General features: G+C 47.4%; 2 protein-coding genes across 6 annotated transcripts in view; both read right to left on the bottom strand.

Moving 5' to 3' along the window:
• The window catches only part of LOC135917013 (endochitinase-like), a 53,513-nt gene extending 38,896 nt beyond the window's left edge, over positions 1-14,617 (bottom strand). Inside the window, exons 1-5 of one of the 3 annotated variants that reach the window (XM_065450477.2) lie at positions 14,180-14,254; positions 14,048-14,112; positions 9,107-9,311; positions 6,176-6,451; positions 994-1,253 (exon numbers count right to left, since the gene is read on the bottom strand). In XM_065450477.2, coding sequence (XP_065306549.2) covers positions 994-1,253; positions 6,176-6,451; positions 9,107-9,305 — 735 coding nt within the window. In that variant the 5' untranslated portion in view covers positions 9,306-9,311; positions 14,048-14,112; positions 14,180-14,254. Of the gene's footprint in view, positions 1-993; positions 1,254-6,175; positions 6,452-9,106; positions 9,312-14,047; positions 14,113-14,179; positions 14,335-14,486 lie in introns of those variants that run through there. The other 2 variants (XM_065450474.2, XM_065450475.2) reach the window with 2 other exon arrangements.
• A 1,757-nt stretch (positions 14,618-16,374) lies between these two features.
• LOC135917011 (endochitinase-like) overlaps positions 16,375-26,425 on the bottom strand; it is a 28,866-nt gene continuing 18,815 nt past the window's right edge. For all 3 annotated transcript variants that reach the window (XM_065450472.2, XM_065450473.2, XM_070532003.1), the window contains 4 exons: positions 25,813-26,007; positions 24,924-25,046; positions 21,153-21,466; positions 16,375-16,908 (listed from right to left, as the gene is read on the bottom strand). In XM_065450472.2, coding sequence (XP_065306544.2) covers positions 16,731-16,908; positions 21,153-21,466; positions 24,924-25,046; positions 25,813-26,007 — 810 coding nt within the window. In that variant the 3' untranslated portion in view covers positions 16,375-16,730. The remainder of the gene's footprint in view (positions 16,909-21,152; positions 21,467-24,923; positions 25,047-25,812; positions 26,008-26,425) is intronic.

The following is a 26,425-nucleotide window of genomic DNA, read 5'->3' as shown; positions in this document are numbered from 1 at the left end:
TAATCACACTCGAAGACAATCTACCCCGCTCGTGTACTGGCCTTGGTTGAGCATCGCTCGCGTTTTGCGGAGGTTGCCCACCGGACGCATATTGTGCTATCTTCCATTTCCGTCGATTTTGTTGCACGACTCTAGCAGCGCAGAGAATATATGTGTGTTCGTATCCTACATGCTCCTTTCACCATGTTTGTTTGTTTGCTTGCTTGCTTGCTTGCTTATTTATTTATTTATTTATTTATTTATTTATTTATTTATTTATTTATTTATTTATTTATTTATTTATATTCTGACGTCCTTGAGCTTTGAGTTGACACCACTTAGTTCTAGATGCATGGCATACGAAACGAAGGTTCAAGCAATGCTGTTAAAATTTTGACGTAATAGTTCTACGGAAACCCGCAAGGTGGAGAGAAGTGACTAATAAAGGGAAAATGAGACATCCACCCAGTCATAGCACTTGCTACAAAGTAAATCCATACGGGTTCCCCGAAAGAAAAGCCTCGTAGCTGAAGAAAAATTCGTCCTGTTTCGCGCCACTATGTTAAGTTAAAGCTCATGTTAAGAGTTCAGGAATGCACTCCCCACCACTGACGAGCTGCACATTAAGGAAACAATGCAAATTTCACAGATTTACTGTCACCCTAGCATGAAACGCGAACATGAACACGTATACTATCAGGCGAATTTTACTTTCCACATTCGCCGCTGTGTATGGCACCGAGACGATCCATTCACAGAGGCGTATGCGTATATAGGTCGGGGCCAAAGCGCACCCGGCTGAGCCCCGATTACACCTCTCACTTCGTCAGGCAGTGTGGTCATTTATTTCTTTCCATTCACGTTTCACTCCTGCGTGATAACGTACATTTTATTGAGCCGTGATAAATGTTTTTTTTTAACTTCATAGACTTGGAGCACCTACTTCGTTGTCTTTGTTCATTTTGCAGTTGACCTAAATAATCCACGAAGCAGCGAGATAGCAGAGTTCCTTACCTTGATGAATTTCAGTATGGTGATAATCTGATTTCTCTTGCAGACGGGTGGACCCGGTCCCTCGAGGTGGAAGTTTACGCCATCGAGGTCTAGCTTCTCCAGCCACGACGCAATGTGATTCACCATTCTCTGGAGCTTCCCTTCGTCGTGTATCTGTTTCATCAGGCTTTGCGTGTGCGCGCCGGCGCCGTAGCTGAAAAGTACCTTCAAGTGTTTCCCTTTTGGATGTTGCTTTAGATTTCTCAGCTCTTTCAAGATATCTGCAATATAGAGAAGAAATATAGGACACTCTGCAATATTTTTCTTAGTCTTCAAGATTTTTACTAGCGTGCAATAAAAACGTCGATTGGGTTTTTCTTTCTTTAGCGAGTCCATGCGTGTGTAATGATGTTTAATTAAAGTTGGGAAGCGGCAGATAAACAGCAGTCTAGCACCAGCGAACAGCTCCCGAGCTCTCTTGCAAATCACAGCACGGGTCGTCGTCGCCGTCGTCTCCGATCCGCTACCGGAAACACGAGGCGCGTCTGCTTCATTACACTGGCCCCGGGTGTGAAACGGAGCCATCCTGGCGACTCAGGGAACAGAGAAGACGAGGGGATCAAAATAAGGCTTCAGCCGGCTAGCATGCACTGTCTCGCGACCTCGACAACGAAGGTCCGGCGATGGTGCGACGGGCTCAACGATATAGTTCACAGGGGAGGAGGCGTCAATGATCCGGTACGGACCGTGGTACCGCGCAAGTAGTTTAGAAGAAAGGGCGGGCATGTGACGCGGTATCCATAGCCAAACAAGGGAACCAGCAGGGAAGGCGGGCGTGGCGTGATGACTGTCGCGTCTTGTCTTCTGACGCCCCTGATCCTCGCTGGTCAACGAGCGAGACAGCGGGCGGCAATCTTCAGCGTATCGGGCGACTTCTGACATAGTTATGCACTCGGAAGCGTCAGGTCGGTAGGGCAGGATAGTATCCCGAGGACGCGAAGGCTCACGCCCATACAAGAGCAAAAAAGGCGAAAACCCGGTGGTCGCTTGTGTCGCGGTGTTTTAAGCGAAAGTAACGAACGGGAGTACGGTGTCCCAATTGGTGTGGTCGGACGAGACGTACATCCTCAACATGTCGCCCAGTGTTCGGTTGAACCGCTCCGCGAGACCGTTCGTTTGGGGTCGATACGCGGTCGACTTCCGGTGAATGATCTGGCACTCGTGAAGGAGGGATTGTATCGCTTGTGACAAGAAGACACGACCCCTATAGCTGAGCAGTTCTCGAGGAGCACCGTGGCGAAGGACGAAGTTGCAAAGAATGAACATCGCAACGTCGCACGCGGTCGCGGCGGGAAGATCCGCGGTCTCGGCGTAGCGCGTCAGAAGATCGACGCCAACACTAATCCAGCGGTTTCCACATCCGCTGTATGGTAGTGGGTCATAGAGGTCGATGTCTACGTGGTCGAACGGTCGAGCAGGGCATGGTAGCGGCTGTAGTTTGCCAGTAGGGGAATTTTGTTTTGTTGTCAGGCAGTGCATGATCGAATGTACTGCTGCACATACCGATACATTCCACGCGTGTAATATCGTTGACGCAGCCTTGTGAAGGGTTTCAGGACGCCGGCTTTGGCGCTTTGAGGGTCAGCAAGGAAGTACGCGCAGATATCGGAGAGCATGTGGCAAGGGATAGCCAGAAGCCATTTCCGACCGTCAGACATATAGTGCGGCGGTAGAGGGCGTTGTCTCGCACGGCAAAGTGGGCTGCTTGCCGGCGTAGCGTCCGCGTAGAAGGAACGACCGATGGAGCGGCAATGTAGTCGAGCAGCAGGGCAAGTGATGTGTCCTTGCTTTGCTCGGAGGGCATGTCAATAGCGGTCAGTAGTGACGGGTCTGAGGTCGGAGAAGGAACTGAAAGAGAAGCCTCATCGAGTGTCATCGGCGAGTGGGAGAGCGCCGTCAGCGTCGGAACGCTTTCGACCAGACTGGTGTGTGACACGAATGTCATATTCCTGCAGGCGAAGCGCCCAGTGGCCGAGGCGGCCCGACGGGACTTTCAAGGAGGAGAGCCAACAAAGGGCGTGATGGTCAGTGATGATGCTGAAAGGACGGCTGTAGAGATAAGGACGAAACTTGCCCAATGCCCAAATGATGGCTAAGCATTCCTTCTCTGTAACGGTGTAATTAATCTGAGATTTTTTAAGGGTACGACTGGCATAAGCCATGACGCATTCTTTATGCGTGGCTTTCCGTTGTGCCAAGACTGCACCAAGGCCGACACCACTGGCGTCGGTGTGAACCTCTGTCGCCGCAGTTGGGTCGTAATGGCGAAGAATCGGCGGTTAAGTCAGCAACTCTAGTAATTTGTCAAAGGCTTCATCGCATGCTGATGACCACGCGGAAATGCCTTTACTTGCGGTAACAAGCTTCATCAAGGGTGCGATAATAAAGGCGAAGTTCCGCACGAAGCATCCAAAATACGATCACATGCCTATGAAACTTCGCAGGGCCTTGATAAATGTCTGCTTTGGGAACTCGGTGACTGCGCGAAGCTTGTCGGGATCAGGAAGGATGCCGTCTTTCGATACAACGTGACCCCAGACAGTTAATTTTCGGGCAGCCAAATGGCACTTCTTGAAGTTGAGCTATAAGCCCGCGGAAGTGAGGCAGGTCGGGATCTCATGCAGACGGGCCAGATGTGTCGGAAAACCCTGCGAGAAAACAACCATGTCATCCATGTAACATAAACCAGTCTTCCACTTGTGTCCGCAAAGGATCGTATCAATCATACGCTCGAAGGTAGCAAGAGCATTGCAGAGCCCGGAAGGTATAGCGTTAAACTCGTACAGGTCGTCGGAAAAGATGAAAGCTGTCTTTGGGCGACCAGCCTCAGTCATGGGAACCTGCCAATAGCCATAGGTGTCTATTGACAGGGGCCGGGGCAGGGGCAAGGGCAGGGAAGTGGCAAGGGTGGCCATGGGTACAGTCGGTGCGTAGGTCGCCTCAGTCATGGCGTTGGTGGGCAACGTACGATTGCGGTGCTCCAGGGTGACTTGAGGGATTCCAGCAATCTCCACCAAATGTAATGATGCTTAATTAAAGGTGAGAAGCAGCAAATAAACAGCAGTCTAGCAGCAGCGAATAACCCGAGTTCTCTTGCAGATCACAGCACGGGTCGTCGTCCTCATCTCCGAGCTGTTATCGGAAAGATGAGGCGCGTCTGCTTCATTACACGTGCTTAAAGCAGTATCATGAATTTTATTTAGAAGTACCACAAGATCCCCCGATAATTTGCAACTTATTTTCTTTTTATAGCAATAATTCAGCTTTGCATTTAGGCCCATACATGTTACTGATTTTGACATCTAACACGCCACAGTGGCTCAGCATCTGAACACGATGAGGCTGCAGGTTCGACGCCTCGCTGCGGCGACCACACTCGGGTGGCAAAAAAAATGCAAAACTGATGACGTTCTTTGATTTGGGTGCACGTTAAAGAACCAAGGTTGGTTCAAAGTGTTGCGGAGTTTCCAACTACGGCATTCTTTATGCCCCGCAGCGCAGGTCTGGGAAGTTCAGCCCCATAAATCGATCAACTTCACATCCCTGTACTTTCACGTATCTCGTGCACTCAAGCGACACCCGTGATAATATTTCGCGCCATCATGACGGCGTGATGCACGCTTTATGACTGTGACGGGAAAACCCATCGAAATTGTTTCTTCTCGGCGATCTCATTAGACGCCTAAAGCAGCGCAGGGACGACACAGAATTAAAAAAAGAATTACGTCGAGTTTTCCTGAACAGTGCACAGCGTAAGCGTATTGCACAGTGCCCTCGTGCGTAAGCTGACTACATTTTAGTAACGTTCGTAGCAACTAGAAGCCACGCGATATCGCATGACGTATAAAAATAACAGTTCGGCGCCTGTAGATGTCCCCCTTGGATGAACAACCTCCTAGAGCATTGTTTCACCTACACGGTGATATTGCAACAGTACGATTGATTGATTGATTGATTGATTGATTGATTGATTGATTGATTGATTGATTGATTGATTGATTGATTGATTGATTGATTGATTGATTGATTGATTGATTATGTGAGCGAGCTAAACAAATCATGGTTTTTCTTTCTTTTGCTTTTGTAAGTGCCGTCCACGACTGGGTATGGCTGCTACGATCGTTTTTCTTTCCATCACGGTAATCACTATCATCGGTGAGAGGCGTCCACACACCAGAAAATGATATAATGCTTTCACTCTCACGTAAAAGCGCATGAAGGAGCAACCCTTGTTTCTATACCTTTATTGCGTACTGAAGCACACGAAGGAGCAACCTTTGTTTCTATACCTTTATCGCGTACTGACGCAGCCCAACACTTAGGCAAGCTAGCGCACCGTATGACATTGGAGAAGTGGCACACACCTGATTTCACTCAACATCGATTGCATTCCCTCGATCCATCTATGCAACTGCGGCTGTTACCAGGGCTTCCGCGTAATGAGGAAACAATGCTGTGCCGCTTACGCTTGGGCGTCGCATTCACGAATGCATATACGTTTTTGATTGGCATGGCTGATAGCGCCGAGTGCAATGCCTGCGGTGTCGAAGAAACTATAGACCATCTACTGTGCTACTGCCCATCATTTGAAAATGAAAGACAAGATCTCTGCACAGCTCTCAACAAGTTAGATAGAAAACCGTTCACCTTGAACAAGATCTTGGGACCATGGCCTCGTATATCGCAGCTACAAAAGGCCACAAAAGCGCTGCTGCGGTATTTGAAAGATACAGGATTGAGTGAGCGTCTGTAATCCGGACTGAGTGACTGAACGATATCCCCGGTGGACTTTCTCTTCTTTCTTTAATCTTTCCATCCCCATTTCCCTTTCCCCAGTGTAGGGTAGCCAACCGGGCTCAGTCCTGGTTAACCTCCCTACCTTTCATTTATCATTTGCTCTCTCTCTCTCTCTCACGTAAAAAAAAATTGCGAATAGAGGCCCTCTTCCTTCAACAAATTTTAACCTTCACTGACTGTGCTTGTCTAGGCATTATCAGAACATTCTCGTCTAATCGCTAAACTAGACGAGTACATTCAATTAGAAACACCACGTTCAGGCGAAGCATATTGCGTCAAAGTAAATACCTGTTTAATCGCGAGAAGCCGAGTGGCGTGGTACGAGGAAAATAAGGACCAAACGCACCCTTCTCGTCTTTGCCGCCTCTCTTACGGAACATGAGCTCCCCGGTATTGTTGTCCGTCTCCAGGAAAGAGTAGACAACGTGGGTGCACTTTTCGAGCGGCAGGGATTTCACGTCGAACGGCTTCATTCCCGACCGGTGGAACTGCTCGCCGCGGACGAAGCAGACCAGGGGCGCCCTCTCGTCGCGTCGGGACTCGGCGCGCTCGTCGTCCTCGCCCGACCTCTCGCCGTCGTTCCTGCCCCCGGCCATGTCCAACGGGACACCGGCGCCTGCCGCTGTCACGGAGAACAAGCGACTTGCAATGCTGCTGCCAGGAGTTTAACAATGCATAGCATTTGCCGCTGCTTCGTGCAATCCGGGAAAACTAATTTGAGGATTCTTTATCGCAGTGTAATGCTTTCCAGGCCTAGATGCGCAAGGCAATTGGCGCTGAGAGTTAGAGAACATTCTGTTCATTTAGCAAGAAACCGCTAGCAGTACATAAATATGCAGAAGCTAGGTGAGCTCAGTAAATTAAGGTTATAAAATCTGTGTACAGAAAGGCGTCAGAAACAGATACGTTAGGCGCAAGATGGTAATACAGCAAGTTACGATTCCCTTATCGCAAGGTGATACATGCCGCCATGTCCTGACACAGCCTAATTGTCTGTCTGTCTGTCTGTCTGTCTGTCTGTCTGTCTGTCTGTCTGTCTGTCTGTCTGTCTGTCTGTCTGCCTGTCTGTCTGTCTGTCTGTCTGTCTGTCTGTCTGTCTGTCTGTCTGTCTGTCTGTCTGTCTGTCTGTCTGTCTGTCTGTCTGTCTGTCTGTCTGTCTGTCTGTCTGTCTGTCTGTACGTATGTATGTATGTACGTATGTATGTATGTATCTAAGTATGTATGTATGTATGCATGTATGTATGCATGTATGTATGTATGTCTGTCTGTCTGTCTGTCTGTCTGTCTGTCTGTCTGTCTGTCTGTCTGTCTGTCTGTCTGTACGTACGTACGTACGTATGTATGTATGTATGTATGTATGTATGTATGTATGTATGTATGTATGTGTTTGTGCAAGGTTGCATAAAAATATCGAAGAGAACCAGCCCTTGAAGTTGTCAAAGTGACTGCAGCGTGGCAGCGATACAAGGCTTAAGAGCAGAACAAGCAGCTTTCAGCACCCGCTAAGCCTCACCACCGAATCTCCCGTGCATTCTATCGCAGTGACCTTTGTAGAGGTGCAGTTAGACGTTCATTTAGCGCTAATAACCTTCCAGTACAGCTATTTTTGCTGAGGTCTAGAAATGACACCACTCGTATTAAAATTCGCAGGATCAAGTAGCTTCTAACGGGCACAGCTAGGCACTATGTTGTACTTACAACATGAAGCCCAATGGCGTGTTTGCCACTAGGTGGCTCCTTTAATAGAGAGCTTTAGATTATGGGGACGCAGGCGTTGGAGCCTCAAGCGCTAGCGGGCCCGAACGCTTGCGTCCCCCTAATCTAAACATCTCTTAACATTTATCTCGACCTATGCTACCCACAAAGCTGGCGAAGATTTCATGAACCCTTAAAACTTCCTCTTAAGAACATAGTACAGCTGTTATAGCCCTAAATGTAAATATCGGTCCTAGCATAAAGGTTGACGAGGTAGAAATCCAAAATAAGAGAGAGTTTTATAGGAAAATTGAGTCTTGAGGTAAATAACAGTTGTAGAACAAGAAATGTCGCTGGATCCAACGTTTCGACAAGGGGGCTTGTCTTCGACAGGTTAATCACTTGATGTGGTAAAGTATTACATCTATTACTTCTTATAGTATATAGCGTACCATATACCACTCTAGTGCTGAATACATTACTCGAAGCTTACATTGAGGTGGGAGTGTCTTGATTTCGCTAATGCATAACTTGCACCGAAAGCATCGATAGCATTCTCTCTCTATACGGTAAGGGCGACCGCTTTTCTGTGTTTCAGCTGGGATTAAGTCCCGTTGTTCGACTCCAAATAAGCGTTTAGTATGAGCGAACACGAAAACTCAGTAAGCCTGATGTATTGTGCAACGGGATCGTCTCTTCCTGCGTAATCTCTAGCCTCACATATGTCCTGGCGATTCTGCTTGATCCACCCGAGGCCAGTAACCACCCTCAGCCAAGACATGTGACATCGGGCGCTGTAGATAATACTATTGAGTTTGTAACTTAGAAAAGTAACCATTATCGCGCCCGAAACTCCTTTCTTCTAGAAGGCTACACTGGCCGCGCCGATTAAAAGCAAGGCGTGCAGTCCATGGTAAGGCAGGCTTTTGTCACTTTATGAAAGACTTCCAAATGTCGTTTCATTTCTTTTGGCCCACTGATGGCTGGTACAAATGCATAATTTACATTGGTATTTTTTAATTGTTCATGCTTGAATCACACGCTTGCCAATTTTTCTACCAACTTATATCAAGTATGATATTGTGCGCCTTCTGTATTGTGTGTACGTGTGTGTGTGTGTGTGGGCTGGTTTTTTTTTTCTGGTTCTTTATTCTTTTTCTCTCTCTCACCAATCGCATCCCTTTTCCCTCCCCCGGTACAAGGTAGTCAACCGAAGATAATCTATGGTTAACCTTCCTGGCCTTTCTCTCTCTCTCTCTCTCTCTCTCTCTCTCTCTCTCTCTCTCTCTCTATCTATCTATCTATCTATCTATCTATCTATCTATCTATCTATCTATCTATCTATCTATCTATCTATCTATCTATCTATCTATCTAGTCTAATTTCCCTTTCTAGTACAAGATGCGTGAGATACATCGTCGCGTCCCATAAAACGGTTCTCTCACCCTATTCCTGCTCCAAATAAACTACACAAAATACACTGAAATGAGCTGAATCGCACATTGCTGAGTTCTTGTTCTCTTAAACTACTTGGTCTTATTATTATTACTATTGGTAACAGCACATATTCCCCCCGACTTACCACCGCCCGATGAATCCCATTTTGGACGGCGCCTCGTCGGGTCACGCCACTTTCTTCTACTGCCGCCGCCCTTGCAACCGCCAGCTTTGACCCCTTTACCGCACTTCACGCCCTTTCCACCACCCTCCACTTCGGCAGCATGGAGAGCGATGACCACGACCGTAACAATCAGCAGGCCGACCAATGATGGCGCCCCCATTATGTCCTGGAGTTGGAGAGCTATATGAGCATGTTTGTAGTCTAAATACGATTAACATTTCGTAACACAAATGTAACATCACGATTTGGCATAGGGGGTTACCGCAGTATACAATATAATGTTGCCATCCCGGCCAACTAACACCTCCACATGCGGGGGTATGTATTCTAGCGCTCGAGCTGCTGAGCGCGTCAAGGAGCGTCGTCAAGGCGGCGCACTTGTGGGCACATGCACGAACACCGAAATAGACAGACACTGTAGCGTCCATTCTTTATCAGCGCAAACGTTTGTCCTTTTTCAATATTCGTGCATGTTTCCACAAGTGCTGGGTCTTTACAAGAACAATGACCAACCAACACCAACTCAGCATGGCCTTTTATAACTCAGGTAAACAGTAAAGCTGTTTCAGAACGTTTAAAAAGTATATTTCTGCGTAACAGAACGGTATCAGAACCGCCCAAGCGACCTAGATATCACATTTCAGTCGTATATATAGCTGCGCTAGTGAAGCACCGGACATGGCTTGCGCAAGTCGGGGGTTCGTATCCACAAAAAGCAGCTCGTACGCCAGATTTGGCTGGAACACCCGCCAGCAAATCGCGCGGTCGAACGTATTTGAAATGTCTCTCAAGTAGTTCTTTCAAATGAGGGCCTTCTAGGGGCTGAATTCACAACATTCGCTGTCACGTGTAGCTGCTTATTCGCTGTATTCGCTGACGCTTTTACAAACTATCCTTATGGCAGTCGAGTCTGTTTGTGAAAACGAGGCCTAGGGCTGAAGGCGCAAAGAAAAACGCTATTACGCAAGGATATCCTCTTCATATATGTATAAAATTTAACAGAGAAGTTGTCGCCGTTTGCTGTATATATATATATATATATATATATATATATATATTCTTGCACTAGGCTATTCCTAAATGAAACACAATGATATATGCAGGACTAACATGATAAGTCTATATAGAAAAGATATAGTTGTAACAAAATCAGCAAATGTCGGGGCAGATGCAAACGTGAGACACACAAAATGCAGTAGCCTCAACACTCGTCGCAGATGCAAGTCCCTTCACAGAAGATTCTCGCCAGAGCCAGTACATGCGGCGGCGTGTTTAGAAAGAAGCGCGAGAGAGGAGGCCAGGCTGTCACATGACGCGTTTCTCAGCGTTCGCACGAACCAGCGCGCCATGCATCTCGGAGGCCATGCGCGGGCTTCGCGACGGCTTCTTTCTTAGGAAAGCGCTAAAGAGAAGTCACGTTGCAGTGCACACCTCATACATAACTGGTTTCCACGGTAGCATTGCGTTGTATGGTTATATTGATTCTGCGCTAAATGCCTTACTGTGGACAGCAATCATGAAATGGGTTTACTGAATTTTTACTGAAGTATTGCAATGCATTTGAAGTTAAAGCGTAATATTTCATAAAAATCTGGCCGCGGAACTTACTTAGACGCGTTCGGTCGAAGCGAAGTTTTTAAACAAACTAAGCAGGATGGTTTTTCAACCTAAACATTTGTCGTGAAACTCCAATAACATTTCTTAGATATGCTTTTATTCGTTAGAGACTGTATGTGTGTATATCAATGAGCGATACTTTCAGAACCATCTCGTTGAACCAGCGGTGTACGCAATCAATTCTTTATTCGTTCTTCGGTTGCCTTCCACAAACGCAAGTGGTCGTGACAGGCGCGGGAGAGGCATGCATAACAGGAATTGAAAATGGTCACTGAAGTTCGAGAGCCATTGTTCAGTGTTGCGCGGTATAAGAGACCTTCGGCAGAGAACGCCGTAGATAAATGCAGAAAAAAATACTCCCATAGGCGTGGGATCTTGCAGATGAAAGTAATAGCTTGGTGCTAATATCTGGAGGCCCTCGATATATTCACCTTTGGTTTAATAATACCGTAATTAGAAGTTCGAGAGCTTTGGCGGAGTTTTATGGTCGCGGCAATAATCTGTTTCTTTAGCGGTCCGTTGTGGAGGGCCACCATAGTTCAACCTTAGCCTGTGCTCGCAAGCTATGCTTGTCGACCCTAAATTTACACATTTCGATAAATGGGAATAAAAAATCGGCATCATTACGGTCTTTATTGTTACGTTCTCTCACTCAGTGCTATACCATTTTCGTTCATATCTCTTAATGTAAATTGAGCCGCTATCAAGCGCAAGCGGTACTACCAAATGCTACAGTACTTTTCGTAGGAAATCAACTTATAAGCGACAACCCCGGGCTCAGTGAACACACAGTCTTTCCGCCTTACACTAATTTCCAGGCATTTTACAGCGAAACCGTTAGCTTCTACTTGGTCGCGATTTTTCGCAGGCTCGTTCTGCGCTCACCCAAAAACTGTACCGCCGCCTAGCGGCCGCACAAAAAGGCATTTTAGAGCGCAGCTCTTTGGCGTCCGTTCCTGGGTTTCGCGTCGTCGTCGGCGTTGTCGTCGGCCTCGTAACCAGCTCCGCCCCCCTTTCATCCCCCCAGCGCTAGCAGCGACCGACTGATACCGCTGGATGCCGCTGACGCCGCTAGAGAGTCAAGATAACGTGACTGCATAGAACACCGTCGCCGCCATGCAGAAAGAGGAGGAAAGGGTCCCCCCCCCTGTTCTTGTGTGGCGGGTAGGGTGCTCTTCAGTTGCCGACGCGCCGGTTATTTCACGTAGGCCCCGGCACGTCGACGAATACGTGACCACCTTCCCACGGCTAGACCTGGTTCTTAGCGCTGCGGAAGCGAGGGTATCATATTGTTTGCGTCGGCATCGGCGGCGTTGTCCCTGAAACCAACTCCGCAGCTGGGGTTGACTCACTATCGGCGTCAGCGGCATCAGTCAGTCGCTGCTATCTCTTCCCTCCTCCCTTTATCGTGTTGTCCGCTTGCTGCGCGCGCTTCTGCCCCCATCGTTTGCCGCTGGGTGTACACGCCGCCCCCCTCCCCCCTCTTCCTGCGAGTCTCCGGTTGTCAAAGCGCCGGCTCGAACTTAATTCCTTTCTTCGCTCCTCCTCCAATGCAACCGCTGTGCGGTGGCATTCAGAGAGCCAGATCGGTGGCGGCGGATCTGTATATGTGCACCGCCCGAGCCGAAATTGCCGCTGCCGTTCGCCCTGTGCGGTGGCAATCAGAGAGCCAGATCGGTGGCGGCGGATCTGTATATGTGCACCGCCCGAGCCGAAATTGCCGCTGCCGTTCGCCACTGCGAAATTATCTGCCAGTTCTTTCTGAGCCATGAGCGAGATGACCGATGGAAGTCCTCCGTCTGCTGCTGCTGCTGCTGCTGCTAAACGAGCTGCCAGAGCAGAGGCCCAGCGCCGTCGCCGTCAGAATCCAGAGGCACGTGCGTGCCGCCGAAGCAGAAGCTTACCGTCGCCGCCGTCGAGATGATCCAGGAGTACGCGTCGCCGAAGCAGAGGCTAAGCGCCGCCGCCGAGAAGACCCTGCCGTTCGCGCCGCCGAAGCGGAGGCTCATCGCCGCCGTCGAGAGCAACCAGCAGTAAGCGAGGCTGAAGCAGAAGCTCATCGCCGCCGCCGAGAAGACCGTGCAGTTCGCGCCGCCGAAGCGGAGGCTCATCGCCGCCGTCGAGAGCAACCAGCAGTAAGCGAGGCTGAAGCAGAAGCTCATCGCCGCCGCCGAGAAGACCCTGCCGTTCGCACCGCCGAAGCGGAGGCTCATCGCCGCCGTCGAGAGCAACCAGCAGTAAGCGAGGCTGAAGCAGAAGCTCATCGCCGTCGCAGGGAAGGCTCTACCGTTCGCGCGGCCGAGGCCGAGGCCAAACGCAAACAAAGGCTCGCATTTGCTGCGCTCAAATTTCGCATTAGGAAGTAACGTAATCGTCGGTAATTTTTTTTCTTTGAGTTTCCGCGCCACAGGAATTTAAACTCTGAAAATTCAATTAGTTCAATAAGACACTTGCGTTTGGCGGGGGATCTAGAAGGATGAGGATGCATGCCGCGCTTCTGCACCTGTGTGTGCGCGCGTGACCTACGTCGCTTGTGGTGCTTGTCTAACGTCGTCTAACGTCGGCAACAGCTTCGCTGCACATACACTTTCACAGGGTGGAATGGAGGCGGATTTCGTTTTAATGCATTAGGATTAGGAGTGTCAAACTGCAAAGTATGTAGATAGTGAAAATGACAGCGGTCTGCTCCACCCCACCGTCGGTGGCACTTTGCTCCTCGAAGAGGCATTCAGGACGTGTGTCCAGTGAGCACTTGAACAGCACTTTGCAATGTGACGAACGCGGTTTAAATTGTGGATCTGGAACCTCAAAGGAGTGCGACATGATGCAAAAGCATGCCTCTCTCATTTAACGCTAGATCCCCATTGAAGTTTTTCTTTTATTTTATTCTTTTTTTTGCAACAGGCAAAAATAAACCCAACTTTCCCACTGTCACGTTGTGCTCAATGGCATACAACGTTGTTCACAAATGCCAGCTTTACTAAAACAGTCGGCTGCACGTGCTCGCTCGGTCGTCGTAAAATATATATTAATTCACAGTTTAGGTCATATTTCGATCACCATTCTGGCGCCCGAACAGACCTCACGATCGCCACGAACAAGACGCGGGTTTGTCGTCAATTTAAACACGCAAGATACAACGCAGTAACGTTATTAATCATCAGTCGTGGTAGCGCGTCAGGTACAGAACATCGCTACAAGCAACCCGAAGCGTGAGTATTTTAATCGAAGGAGACGGCATTAGAAAAAAGTTTCGGCGAGCCTGTTGGGCTTACGGGCACTTACCGCCCGTCACTGTCCTCAACAAGTGACCCGGTCGGAGGTGAACATGCAGCCACAGTCGAGACCGGCTACACAATGACACAATCAGAAGAGAATAAAAGGTCGCTAAAAGAACGCGTTACGTTTTCAACTCACTTTTCAAGCTGGAAATGCTCAAATTATCCCCCTGTTCTTTAGCACGAACTTCGCGACGACTAAAAAAATATAGAAGAAGAACGCGCGCCCGCCGTCATTGCCTCCTAGACGTTTGCGAGCACCCTATATCGGGGAGCTCGCTGCGACTATATATCTCACAGGTTCGACATCTTCCAGCCGTGCAACTATATTTCCTTCGCAGGTGCTGAATAATGTGAAAATCGAAAGTCTATTGAACGCCCCCGTAAGCGGGAGCCGCACGCCTCGCGTTCGGCTTCCAAAGGACGTAAACGTGGCGAACACTTACATTATGTGCCAGACGCGGCCTTTTGTTGTTGTTTCCTTCGCTTTCGCGCGACCTGCGTTCGGGAATACAGCCCTGCTTACTCGTAACGTGACTCGCCGGGTGTGGGTGACGAAGCACACCGAGCAAAGTGCGCTTATATACAGCCACGACAGTCGAGGTGAAGTTCGCAGAAACAGGGTGTTTGTTTTGGCTGGGATGGCTCTCGCCTCACGTTTCGTTGGCCTATAGTCGGTTACAGTGGGAACGATAGCAGCTTGTCTTCTTCACGGCAGACGCACTGCCAGAACGAAAGCGTAGTTTGATCGGCCGCACGCAATTACCTGTTCGATGAAAGCACTCGCATCTCGAGCGCGATTGCGTACCCGCGACCTTTGCGTCCCAATGTCGTGACTGGCTTGACCTGGTGAGCGCGGTGACATCAGCATTCGTGCATTGGCAGCCGCGAGATTAAATTTCCAAGAAATGTTCGATTTTCGCAATATTTGACGGGCTATCTAAAATGTTGAACAAACCAAGTTGTCTTTTATTGAAATGAAAATAAAAGAAAGAGATGTAGTCATCCTATAATGGTGATGGCTACACATTTTCTCGTGCCAGAAATAACAATGTATAAAAAATACGTAGTAGGAAACTGGAAAGACTGCGATGGGCATGTGTGTTGTGATTGCTGTGAGCTTGATTTGTTTGTGTTTGTTGTTGTTCTTGACCTCAGTTATCGTGGTGCACAGCCACCGTGGGGTATTGGCTATGAATCGGGCGGTTAGATGAAACGGATAAGAACAAGGAAATTAACGAATTAGAAGTTGAAACTTAGAAATGAAAATTGTAGGATGCGGAAAAAAGGTAAAGCCTGTAATAACACAAGCAACCCAAAACGATGAACGAAAGGCCTGTGGTCTTCACGTTCTTCTTTGTCATCTATTAATATTGTGTCCACAAGGGCTAACAAACAAGTTGTCGTATTTTTTTTCATATATCGGGTGTTAACGTCATTATATTTGACTAGGCACTGTGATCCGTTCTGTTGTATGGTAGCTAAGTTCGAGTGATATGCAGATACCGTAAGTAGGCTTCCCCGTGCATCTAATTTGCCTTAAATTGCCAAAATAGGCTTTCAAATATTAGGTGGTGTGCTTTGGAAGACAAGCTTTTAAAGCTTATAAGGTTTGATGTACGAAGGACAGTAAGGACGTTGGCACCAGTCCGCACCTTGATCCTGTATTCGTGAATCCATGGCCTGACATCGCCCATCTGTGGAGAAGCGTATATAATTACGGATGCTGCATATCGTTTAAGGACTCGCATGGTAATGCGGTCCTTGTGACCTACAGAATTGTGGTTGAGCAAGCATGTTGAAATGTTTTCTGTGGTGTTTGAATTGATGACGTGCTTATTCGTGCTAGGTTTCGCCAAGGTCACATCGCTATTAGCCACGATAAGTGTCCCTCAAACATTACTTGATGTAAATGCTACTTCATCATCTCATCAAACCGCACAGAAAGCTATCAAAGAATATGGCGTGGTAACATTTAATTGTGCGACAACCCTTGTGTGTGCCGGCCATATGGTTTATCCTGGCGATGTTACGCCTAAATGATGACATGGTGATGATGATGACAAGTGTTACCGAATCAGAACCCTTTCGTTGCGTAAGACTAAAAATTCTGCTGTGCTTCGTCAGCCCTGAGTCATAAACTTTGTATGTCGAAAGCACGTAAAAAGGGTCATATATAGTTGTCAATATTAAGCGGCTTCTCAAAAGCGATCGTATAGAAAACCAGGTCCCTAAGCTGTTTATTTTTCATTTTTATTTTCATTTTTTCAACACAGTCGTTCTGCCTTAAACGTCCTCGGACCGGCAACTCGTATTCAAAAATGCAGCACGCTAGACAGTGAAAACAGGAGCGTTTATTGGTTTCTTTTAAATCATTGAAGCCACACACATCGAGGCACTTAAGCGAAGCTTCAACCTCTCAGGATGAATCATGCACTTGTTCTTTTCATCAGCCTATTTGTAAACGACCAGGCATTGGAACGCCGGCGTCATGCTCCCCGTGACATGCGCCAGGCGCACCATATCACGCAGCGGTAATGGCTCAAAACGACACAAAAAGAAAAATTTTAGAAAAATATACTTCTAGATCACATGTTCTCTTTGATTAAGTAAGACGTAATACGGGCGCCCGTAGCGGTGACGCCGTCGTCATACCCAAGCGATAGGAAAACGTCCCGCACATTCCTTCATCATTTAATCCGGTCGTCCTCGTCGTCGTCGTCGTCGTCTTCCGCCTCGTACTTTGCATACGTACACTTCTCGCGATTGGCGTTCTGCGGCCAGTTGCAGATGTTACGCTCGATGTCCCAAACAGTGCCACGGGTGCAGCTGCGCAGCATAGGCTCCCCGTGACTGCACTGGTAGTACCTGCGGACGGTTGCGGGCGAGTGTCATAGGTGGCGAAACAAGCAACTGCAGCACCTATACTCGCGGGCAACTTTCTGTGGCTATGAAGGGAAAGCTATACGGAGGCAAAGCGCGTGCAAGTGAGAGCGCTTCTGCAAAGAGTCCCGTGTTTTAATCCACGTTAGTTTAGGCTGGGGAAAAGAAAACACAAACATCTTAAACAGTTAGGTAAGACAGAACACACCTCAGAGTGTAAAAGCTCACTTATTTTGTGGCTTTTCCCTTCCGCGTCTGCCAAACCCACCAATCGGCCTGCTTCCGCTGCCCTCTAAGGGCACGAAATCAAAGAGTGGCGCCGACACCTAAACGCACCGTACAGCGCGTAATGTTTTGGACAATTGTTTTGTGTGGTTATATATATATGTTCTTGTGTCTGTGCGTTAGCTCTGACATCAACAATATGCTGTTTCTCTTTATAGTTATGTATGACTGTTGGGTGTAATTAGGTTTTCCGGTTCCTACTAACGGGAGGTCCCCTCTACAGTCTGTTGACTCTCTGGGACCTACCTCTGTGTCTGCGTATTATCCACATTTGTTACCTTATTTCTGAGCATTTGAGCAATAATGAACTGGAACTGAAAATAAAACCGTGAGCCCAACGACACGAGACCGTGACCCACAGGCCTGCTTATCGGCGTCACGGCTCCAAGGCGCGCCATCCAAGGTAGACGGCCCACTCCCACAGTCAATAGGTGCTGTGCCGGGCCGGCTTACGGAGATTTCCCTTGCTTAGACAGGTTCAGCTGGAGAATCGTGCTCAGATGTTGGAAGCACGTGCTTTCTGCTGCTCCATCTGACTTCCATATCGCCTAAGGTGCCATATAAAACTTATTTGAAACGTTTAGAAAAAAAGACTATTGAAGGACATGTAAAAATATAAAAACATATAAATAGTACAAGACGCATTGCCACACCTAAGCGAGAATGAAAAAAATATATATATAACAATAACGATCAAGCGCATGCGCGCTGTCAGTACTTTAATTGTGGCCAGGTCGCACTGTTTATGCTAGGTTGCACTGTTTAGGCGCTGTTTATGAGCATAAACTCTTTCTGATTAGAACAAGTTCTTGTTGTTTCTGCAGTTTCTCTCTGTGGTAACCTCGTGCTGCTGCAGCTTGTTTTTGTTTTTTTCATGACTGCACATGGGCCATCTCACGCGACGGTGTTATTCGTGATACCGTAGACTCACGCCACAGGTTTTCTGAGAACGCCGCCTACATTGGCTCCGTAGATTAACAAAAAATCACACTACCGCATTGATTCCCTCAAATAGTGCTTGGATCATTCTCAATATTGCTGATTATGTTCGCAATCATTTCGCTACTTCAAAATTTCGATATTTTTTTTGTAAGCCACAAGTGTGTTGCGTTAGTATTATCAAGCAATTCTCAATGTCCATGTATTTTCTCTTTTTCCCCTTCATCCTACGGCTTTTTCGACAATCCCGACTAATCGGTAAGCACGAATAAATCAGAGCCAAGCAAACATTAAAAAGCTCGAAATGATTCAAAGGAAAGCAATTAGATTCGTTTACAATCGCTACAGTTCCTTTACATCCCTCACCACACGTCTAAATCTGGATACATTGCAGACAAGAAGACAACATGATCGTTTGAAATACATCTTTTTACTTTATCATGACATCATCATCAGCAGCAGCAGCAGCAGTCTGGTTACGCCCACTGCAGGGCAAAGGCCTCTCCCATACTTCTCCAACTACCCCAGTCATGTACAAATTGTGGCCATGTCGTCCCTGCAAACTTCTTAATCTCATCCGCCCACCTAACTTTCTGCCGCCCCCTGCTACGCTTCCCTTCCCTTGCAGTCCAGTCGGTAACCCTTAATGACCATCGGTTATCTTCCCTACTCATTACATGTCTTGCCCAGGCCCATTCATTTTTCTTGATTTCAACTAAGATGTCATTAACTCGCGTTTGTTCACTCACCCATTCTGCTCTTTTCTTATCCCCTAACGTTACAACTATCATTCGTGTTTCCATAGCTACTTGCGTTGTCCTCAATTTAAGTAGAACCCTTTTCGTAAGCCTCCAGGTTTCTGCCCCGTAGGTTAGTACTGGTAAGACACAGCTGTCATACACTTTTCTCTTGAGGGCTAATGGCAACCTGTTGTTCATGATCTGAGAATGCCGGCCTTTGTTTTGACTTTACCCATCGCTGATTCCACGTCTTCATAGAAGCTTTTGAATTCCTGGTCATCATGACTGGATGTAGGGGCGTAGACCTCCACGACCTTCAATTTGTACCTGTTAATAAGTTTCACAAGACTTGCCACCTTCTCTTTAATGCTATAGAATTCGTGTATGTTACCAGCTATATCCTTATTAATCAGATGTCCGACTCCTAGTTCTCGTCTCTCCGCTAAGCCCCAGTAGCACAGGACGTGCCCGCTTTTTAGCACTGTATATGCTTCTTTCTTCCTCCTAACTTCACTGAGCGCTATTATATCCCATTTACTGCCCTCTAGGTCCTCCAATAGCACTGCTAGACGACTCGCCTCACAAGATAACATTCCAGCGTTAAACGTTGCCAGATTCACGTTAACCTGGCAACGTTTATCATGACAAGCTGCGCATCAACAAGGACACGTACATAGAATCGGTTTTATCGGTGATCCACGTGATCCGGGCACCCAAAGAAACTGAGGGAGTATTCTTGCAAGACACGAGCTTTTAACCATTCTTTTTTTTCGCGCCCCGTTACTGAATGGAATCCTCTTTCTGCTGATACAGTAAATTGTACTACTGTTGAGTCGTTCATGGCAAAGCTGCGGCAGCAATCCACTTGACCTTACCTCATCGTACATGCCCCCTTCCCCCTCTTCCCCTATCTGGCCTCGTTCAACCCACGCGCCCTACGCTTCAATTTACGTTTTCTAGTACTTTTTCAGTGTGTTAAAAATATTTGCTTGGCGTCATGTGTATATTTCGGTGTTCGCGAGGCGTAATGTTTTACAAGTTTATCTTGCTCTGATTATGGTATGTTCACTCGCTGCAGAGATGTCTGTTGCCGTCATTCTGCCCTTGAATTGTATCATTTCTAGTGTTCGAGTTTTTAGCGTTTGTTTCTTGTACCTGTGCATGAATCACGTTCTCCCTAGTTCCTGCATTGGACTTGGCTTGGCAACTTTTTCTGTTGCGCTTCTAGAATTGTTTCTCTTTGTTTACAAATCTGTTTTTTGTTATAACCCACTCCTGCCTAAGGCCCCATATGAGAGGTCGGCAGTACTGCTGAAATAAATAAATAAATAAATAAATAAATAAATAAATAAATAAATAAATAAATAAATAAATAAATAAATAAATGTGTGCTGAAGAACATTGTGGCAGATCCAACGCGATTTTTGGAATCAAAATTATGCGAAACTTACATAAATTGCTTCGATTAAATGTCATGCAAAGGAAGAACATACGATGGGTACAATTTTTCTTTTTTAACTTTTTTGTCAGCCTGCCTCTGGAGCCGTCTAAGAGGCTTCAGACGCAGGCTGACTAGCTTTTTTCATAAAAAAAGAAGCGGTTGATAGGTGTGTAAGCACCCCATCGCTGGCTCTAACCGCAAGAGAGCGTTCCTATCTAGATAATAACGTTATAATAATAACGTAATATTAAAGTTTCCACCAGGAGTACAGCCTGCAATGCGCGCCAATTCGTTTATTCGGTTTATTCCTGAATTCCCTTTTTTGTCTGATTAGAACTTAGTCATGCAGCGCTATAATTTGACCAAGAGGCCACGCGAATGGTAACGGCGGATGAGTCTTGGCCTCCCTTTGCCAGTGTTGAGTACGTGCAGTAAATATAAGAAACCTATGGTTTCTATTGTCCTAATGCTCTTGAAATATATTTTAACGAAAGCTATCCATACAATAAATTTGACTGCACGTAACAGTCTTTGATCTGTTATATCAGGCTTGTTACAACCATCACTAATTCAATTTCGCAAATGCACGTTTTGAAGGGTTAGTGTTCACCTTAACAATTGCATAAAGGAAGTTGTGACGTACACACATACTTACTCGCTCTACATGACCTGTGAAACAAAGGATCTTGGCACCCCCCCCCCCCCTTCCAACCCCATTCCCCTTTGAATGCTGGGGCACTTTAGTCCCCGGTTCTGTCAGAGCAAACGCTGAGCTGTCCTCGGAGTGCAGTTGAGTGAGACGCGGCCGTGCACCCCGTACTTACTTCGAGCAGTCCGTCTCGTGCGGATAGAATTGCCACGTGTAGTCCGTGCAGTCGGGCGTGCTTCCCGGCGGAAGCCGAGGCCGAGGCTTGGCGGTCGTGCTCGTGGTCGAGGTCGTGGACTCGGACGCGCCGCCTCGGACGCCCGCGTCAGTTGTGACTTGCTTGGGCGCCGGCACACGGTATCCGCTGATGGCTCGGTGGATGATCGTCATCAGCGGGTTACGGCGACCTTCGCTGCAGTCGCCCCGGTAGTCGTCCATGTCCACGGCCCAGACCATGGCGCCACCATAGCCTTCTTTCTTGATGTAGTCCATCTGCGCGCACAAAAGATCGAGACGTGTCATGCTGAGAAATGCACGAGTGATGCGCCACTTTTTTATGTTGCCATCAACTGTACTTTTCGTTCCTTTCCTGACAGTTCTTTGTATTGCTTTCCTATCTTTATTTTTTAACACTTTTTTGTAAGTACGTTATCATTGTGAACATTTTTAGCTCTGATGTATCGGTTTTCTGTTGTCATTTGTTCTACGACGCCACCGCTGACTCAATGCTCCCCTTTGGGCATGTAAGGTACTTTGAAATAAATAAGTCAATAGGGTGAACTTCTATGCTCGCTGACTAACCTGAGAATTAAATACATTCCCCGCCTCCGCTCTCCGAAATACAGTTGCTAAGGAACGCCGATACAATAAAATGTTCGCGCCCTATGTGACGTCACGGAAAAGAGCGAACGTAATTGGTTGGCACATCTACACAAATTATATTTGAACAGGGTAACGCTCTTTCTGCCACTGAATTATTAAGTTGTCATTGACTATAGGGTAGTAGATTTACTTTGAAACTTTATTTGCTAATGCACCAATCAATCCAGCACGCAGACATGGCATTAAAGTTGACTCTAATGTGTGGCACGCATGACGCGTAGGCACCGCAAAAAATATTTATGTCTGTGTGGTCTTGGCGTTCGCGACGAAATCTTATACGAACACTTCGGCTCATAGGACCTCACCAGCACACGCCGTTTGCCGTGTTCGTACGACGTGTTGACGCTCTTAGCGAGCGCTGGCCGTGATTTATGATGTGACCTTGCATGAGCGTCCTGCCGTCTTTCTAAGTACCGTACTCAAATTTTATCTGTGCGTGTACTGCATAAAGTACTCTTGCGAGTGCTTGCACTGGACGTACGAGTGCTAATGGCGTGCATTTTTTCGAATTATAATGCAGCGCGAAACCTAGGGCGCTATAACGTAAAACTCTTCCAAACTTTTCTATTCCAATACTGCTATCAGCCCTCCATGATTGGTCAAAAACTTTTTTTCGACCACGCCCACTTCAACTGTCTGTCACGCGACGTCACGAAAACCGCGATACCTCCCCATCTGGTATGATGTGTACACACTGATCATGCATGTTTTGACAGAAAAAAGAAAAACAGTTATTTCTGATTCGACCCGTTTTCGCCATTAGCCCTCGGCTATTGGTAAAAAGTTTTCGGGCTGCACCCACTTCCCCTGCCTGTCACACGACGTCACAAAACCACAGAAACTCACCGCGTCAAAGTGACGTGAACGCGATAAAGATGCATTAATATGCCGAACAAAACTGATTTTTTTTTCGGAATAGTCACAGGCTGCCCCGTTCCGAAAGGAATAAAAGATGGCTGCCGCCGATCGCTGAGACGCTGGCTACTCGCACCTGCCGGAGAGCATGGGTGTATTTGTGTATAATAAAACATCTTGCGTGACCGTGTAACATTTTCAAGCACTTTCGGCACGTTTACTACCTCATTCTGCCAACTCTTCTTTGCTGAGGGTCAGTTTTAGCCTCATTCTTAGCCTCCGTTGCATGCCGCCGCGATTTCCGTCCAGCCACCACAAGCTAAGTAAGGGAAAGCCAACCAATCGCAGACGTCGGCACCACCCTCTTCATCCGGTTATCAATTTTCAGTGCACTGGCTCTGCCCCAGTGAATCCCTCTCCACCTGAGCGTTCTCCTCGCCTCTTGTCAGCCAATTAGATACGACAAGCCGCTCGGTGTAGGCAATGTTATTCGTTTTTCAAGCAAACAAAAGTGACCTCCTGTGAACGAGGAGAGTGTTTGATTGGTCTGTTCAGACAACACTGCGGGTGACCGCCCGGTGCTTGCGTCGGTGGTTACGCAAATTTGACGTCAGGAAATTGGAATAGAAACATATTGGAATAGTTTTACGTTATAGGGCCCCTAGTTACGTCGCGGTTAACCACCGGAAGACCAGCTAATTAAAAATTTGGACGACGCTTAAGCTTCGCCTTGAAGAGTAGAATGCGGTAGCATTCAAAGATCTCTGAGTGCTCCTCACGCTTCCTGGCAAACTTCAGCTTTAAGTAACCGTATTTTTCACCAGGAAACGCTGGCGGCGAACTCTATGCACGAAGGCGAGCGTTGTGGCGTTTTTTTTTTTTTTTTGATGGTTAGCGAAGAACCGAGGGGGCCGTGGCGCTCCTACAAGACAGTCTTACGGCTGTTGTCTTGTAGACTGTTTAAGACAGTCTACAAGACAGTCTTAAACACAAACCCTACGGCGTTAAAAAGGGTTTGTGTTTGAGTTTCCGCGTACCAGAATCATGTTTTCTCGTATACTTAAGTTACAATCCGACGCTATCTGTCTGCAGGCTGTATGTGAGTAGTACTTTACGATTTTTCTACGTATTTTACTTTGAAAATTCAATTAGTTCAGTAATTTCTTTGCGCCACATGGAGGGCCTGCGTGGTTCGGTATGCGTGGTTCAAAATTCTTTTCACCGAAGCGATGTCCGGCACTGGACGCCGGAAGCGGGAGGCCGCACGCCGACGCCGGATGTTCTGCAACACGGTGCCCTTAATGCTATCGCGTTAATACTTACGGATGTGGACCGGACACCATTGACATCGTAACGTTATTAGGACTGGCGCGTCGGTCAGCCATGTCCCGCACCTCTCGTCGCTTCCTCGTCACAAAATACAGCGATGGAAAATATTATGCACGCCCCTGCAGACTTCTTCCCAGCATCACTTATGATTAGGTAAATTGTGAAAACACCCATACAAAAAAGAATAAAGCATTCTGTGCCTGCTCAGCTTTCCGTCATCTCAATGAGCTGCCTCAGAGAAAAAGAGCGAGAGAGAGAAAGAGTAAAGGCAGGGAGGTCGACCAGAGGTGAGTTGGCGGTTTGCTACCCTGCAATGGGGTGGAGGATATAATGGTTGGAAAGAGTGCAAAGAGAGAGAAAAAACATTTCAATTCGAACATATAGTGCCGAAAGAGCAAAAAACGTCTCATAACGGTGTGTGAAGATGACTGCAAATCAGTAGAAAAATAAAAAACTGTTGCTAATAATTTCTACCACTATGCTGCCACCAACACCGTCAACTAACTCTTTCATAACTTGATGCTTTCTGTCTTGCATTTCTTAACTATAACACTTTGATGTAACACGTGGTTTGTACCCCACTCTCTATCGATAACTTTTCTTTCACCTATACGATACCTCTGTGATTTAGGTCGTCGAATCAACTTATCCTCTCTTTTCTGGAGGTTTTCATTAATAAAAAGCACTAATTCAACCCTGCAATTCGTGATCATGCTCGGGGACCTTACATTGCGACGCATAATTTTTCATGCCACGTGTGTGCAGCCAGTACGGGAAAGGGAAGGGAATATCGTCGGATTACAAACCGCCAATTAGTAGAGCGCAGTTCGAAGCAAAGCTGCATGCTCTCGGAATGCAAGGACAATGTGTCCATTGGACGTACCTTGATTGCGATGCTCTTCTCGTCCTCGTAGCCGACCCACTGGTCGTCCTTGTAGGCGTACGGGCACTTTCCCATGTCGTCCCATTCGCGCGTCCAGCCGTCCTTGAGCACATTCTCGCACACCTGAGAAATCGCGCGAAGGCGAAGGAGAGTTTGAACGATTATCGAATAATGATTTCGCACGTTAATGCTCATGCGGCCGCTGAGCCGCGCAGTTCTCGTGGCGGCTCATGTATGACCCACCCTCAGGACGATCGGACGACGCACATTATAACGCACAAAGCTATAAGATAGGCTCTGGAAAATAGAATTGAACAGAAAAGGCTTGGGGGAGAGATCAGCAGACAGGGAGTTACACAGTGTAAGAAGTTTACGCTTGCTGCTTGTAATTTTCTCCCCACTTCGAGAGCACAGGAACAGCGTTTAGGGAGCATTCAACCTTTCATTCCTTTATTGCAGCGCCATTCATTTACCATTTGCGAAAGCGCGCAGTTTTTTCAAGAAAAAAATTCTACTGCGATGTTTTCTGCAGCGTTAACACGGGGAATAAGCTTACATATATCCAACACGCTTCGTCACGCCGGTGCATGCGGAAAATGAGGTCACAGTACGTTCCGGCTCCCAGAAGGCTCTTACGGCCTATAACCCTGTAATTTATACTCTCCTGCTCAAAGATATAAGCTCAAAGATGTAAGCTTTGAGCTTATATCTTTACGGCGTTTATATCTTATATCTAAGATATAAGCTTTGAGCTTATATCTTTAAAACGGCGTTTTACGTAGGAACATCTAATCACGACAGTTACACGCATTTGTTACGTGAATCTTTCGCGCTTTAGTCAAAACCACCTCGCGCATGCTTGCTCAGGGGTATAACTTCGTGTGCATACCTCGAAGTACGCCTGGAAGCCGGTCTCGTTAGTGAAGCGTCCCGGTGCCCCTCCGTTGAGCCACTTCTTGACGGGTGCCCGGAGCCCGTGGTTATCCTTGCTGCCCAGGGTGTAGGTACGGCCGTACAGCGGTACGCCTACGATCAGCTTGTGGCGCGGGGCGCCGCGATCCACCCACAGGCGTAGGCCGTCATGCTGCGAACACGCAAGCACGCTTAGAGTTTGACAAGTGGACGCCGTGCCCGCAAAAACGCACAGCCTCCTTTACCTCACCTTGTACACACAGAAATCCAAAATCGAGAATGGAGCTGACAGATGGAATAGCACACTGTGGTATAAAGGTTATAAACATTGATAAGGTGCTTCAGAAAGGCTGGCCAGGCTGGGTAGTCTTTCTGAGGCACCTTGTCCTTGTTTATAACCTTTGCGCCACTTATATACGTAGAGTACGTGCCGTGCGTTTCGGCATGCGTTTCTACTTTCTTTTGGATCCGCCAGTGGCTCGAGATTACTTTGCGTCAGCGCACACGCCGGCAAATAGGCGAGCCACCTACATCTGTTCTTCTCGTCCACTACGAGGCACGAGAGGCACGTGAGGAAATGCTGCATGGAA

The sequence above is a fragment of the Dermacentor albipictus genome, chromosome 1 (assembly GCF_038994185.2).
Source record: "Dermacentor albipictus isolate Rhodes 1998 colony chromosome 1, USDA_Dalb.pri_finalv2, whole genome shotgun sequence".
Lineage (NCBI taxonomy): Eukaryota > Metazoa > Arthropoda > Arachnida > Ixodida > Ixodidae > Dermacentor > Dermacentor albipictus.
Note: the sequence above shows the minus strand (reverse complement) of the source record. Positions and strands in the feature narration are given on the sequence as shown.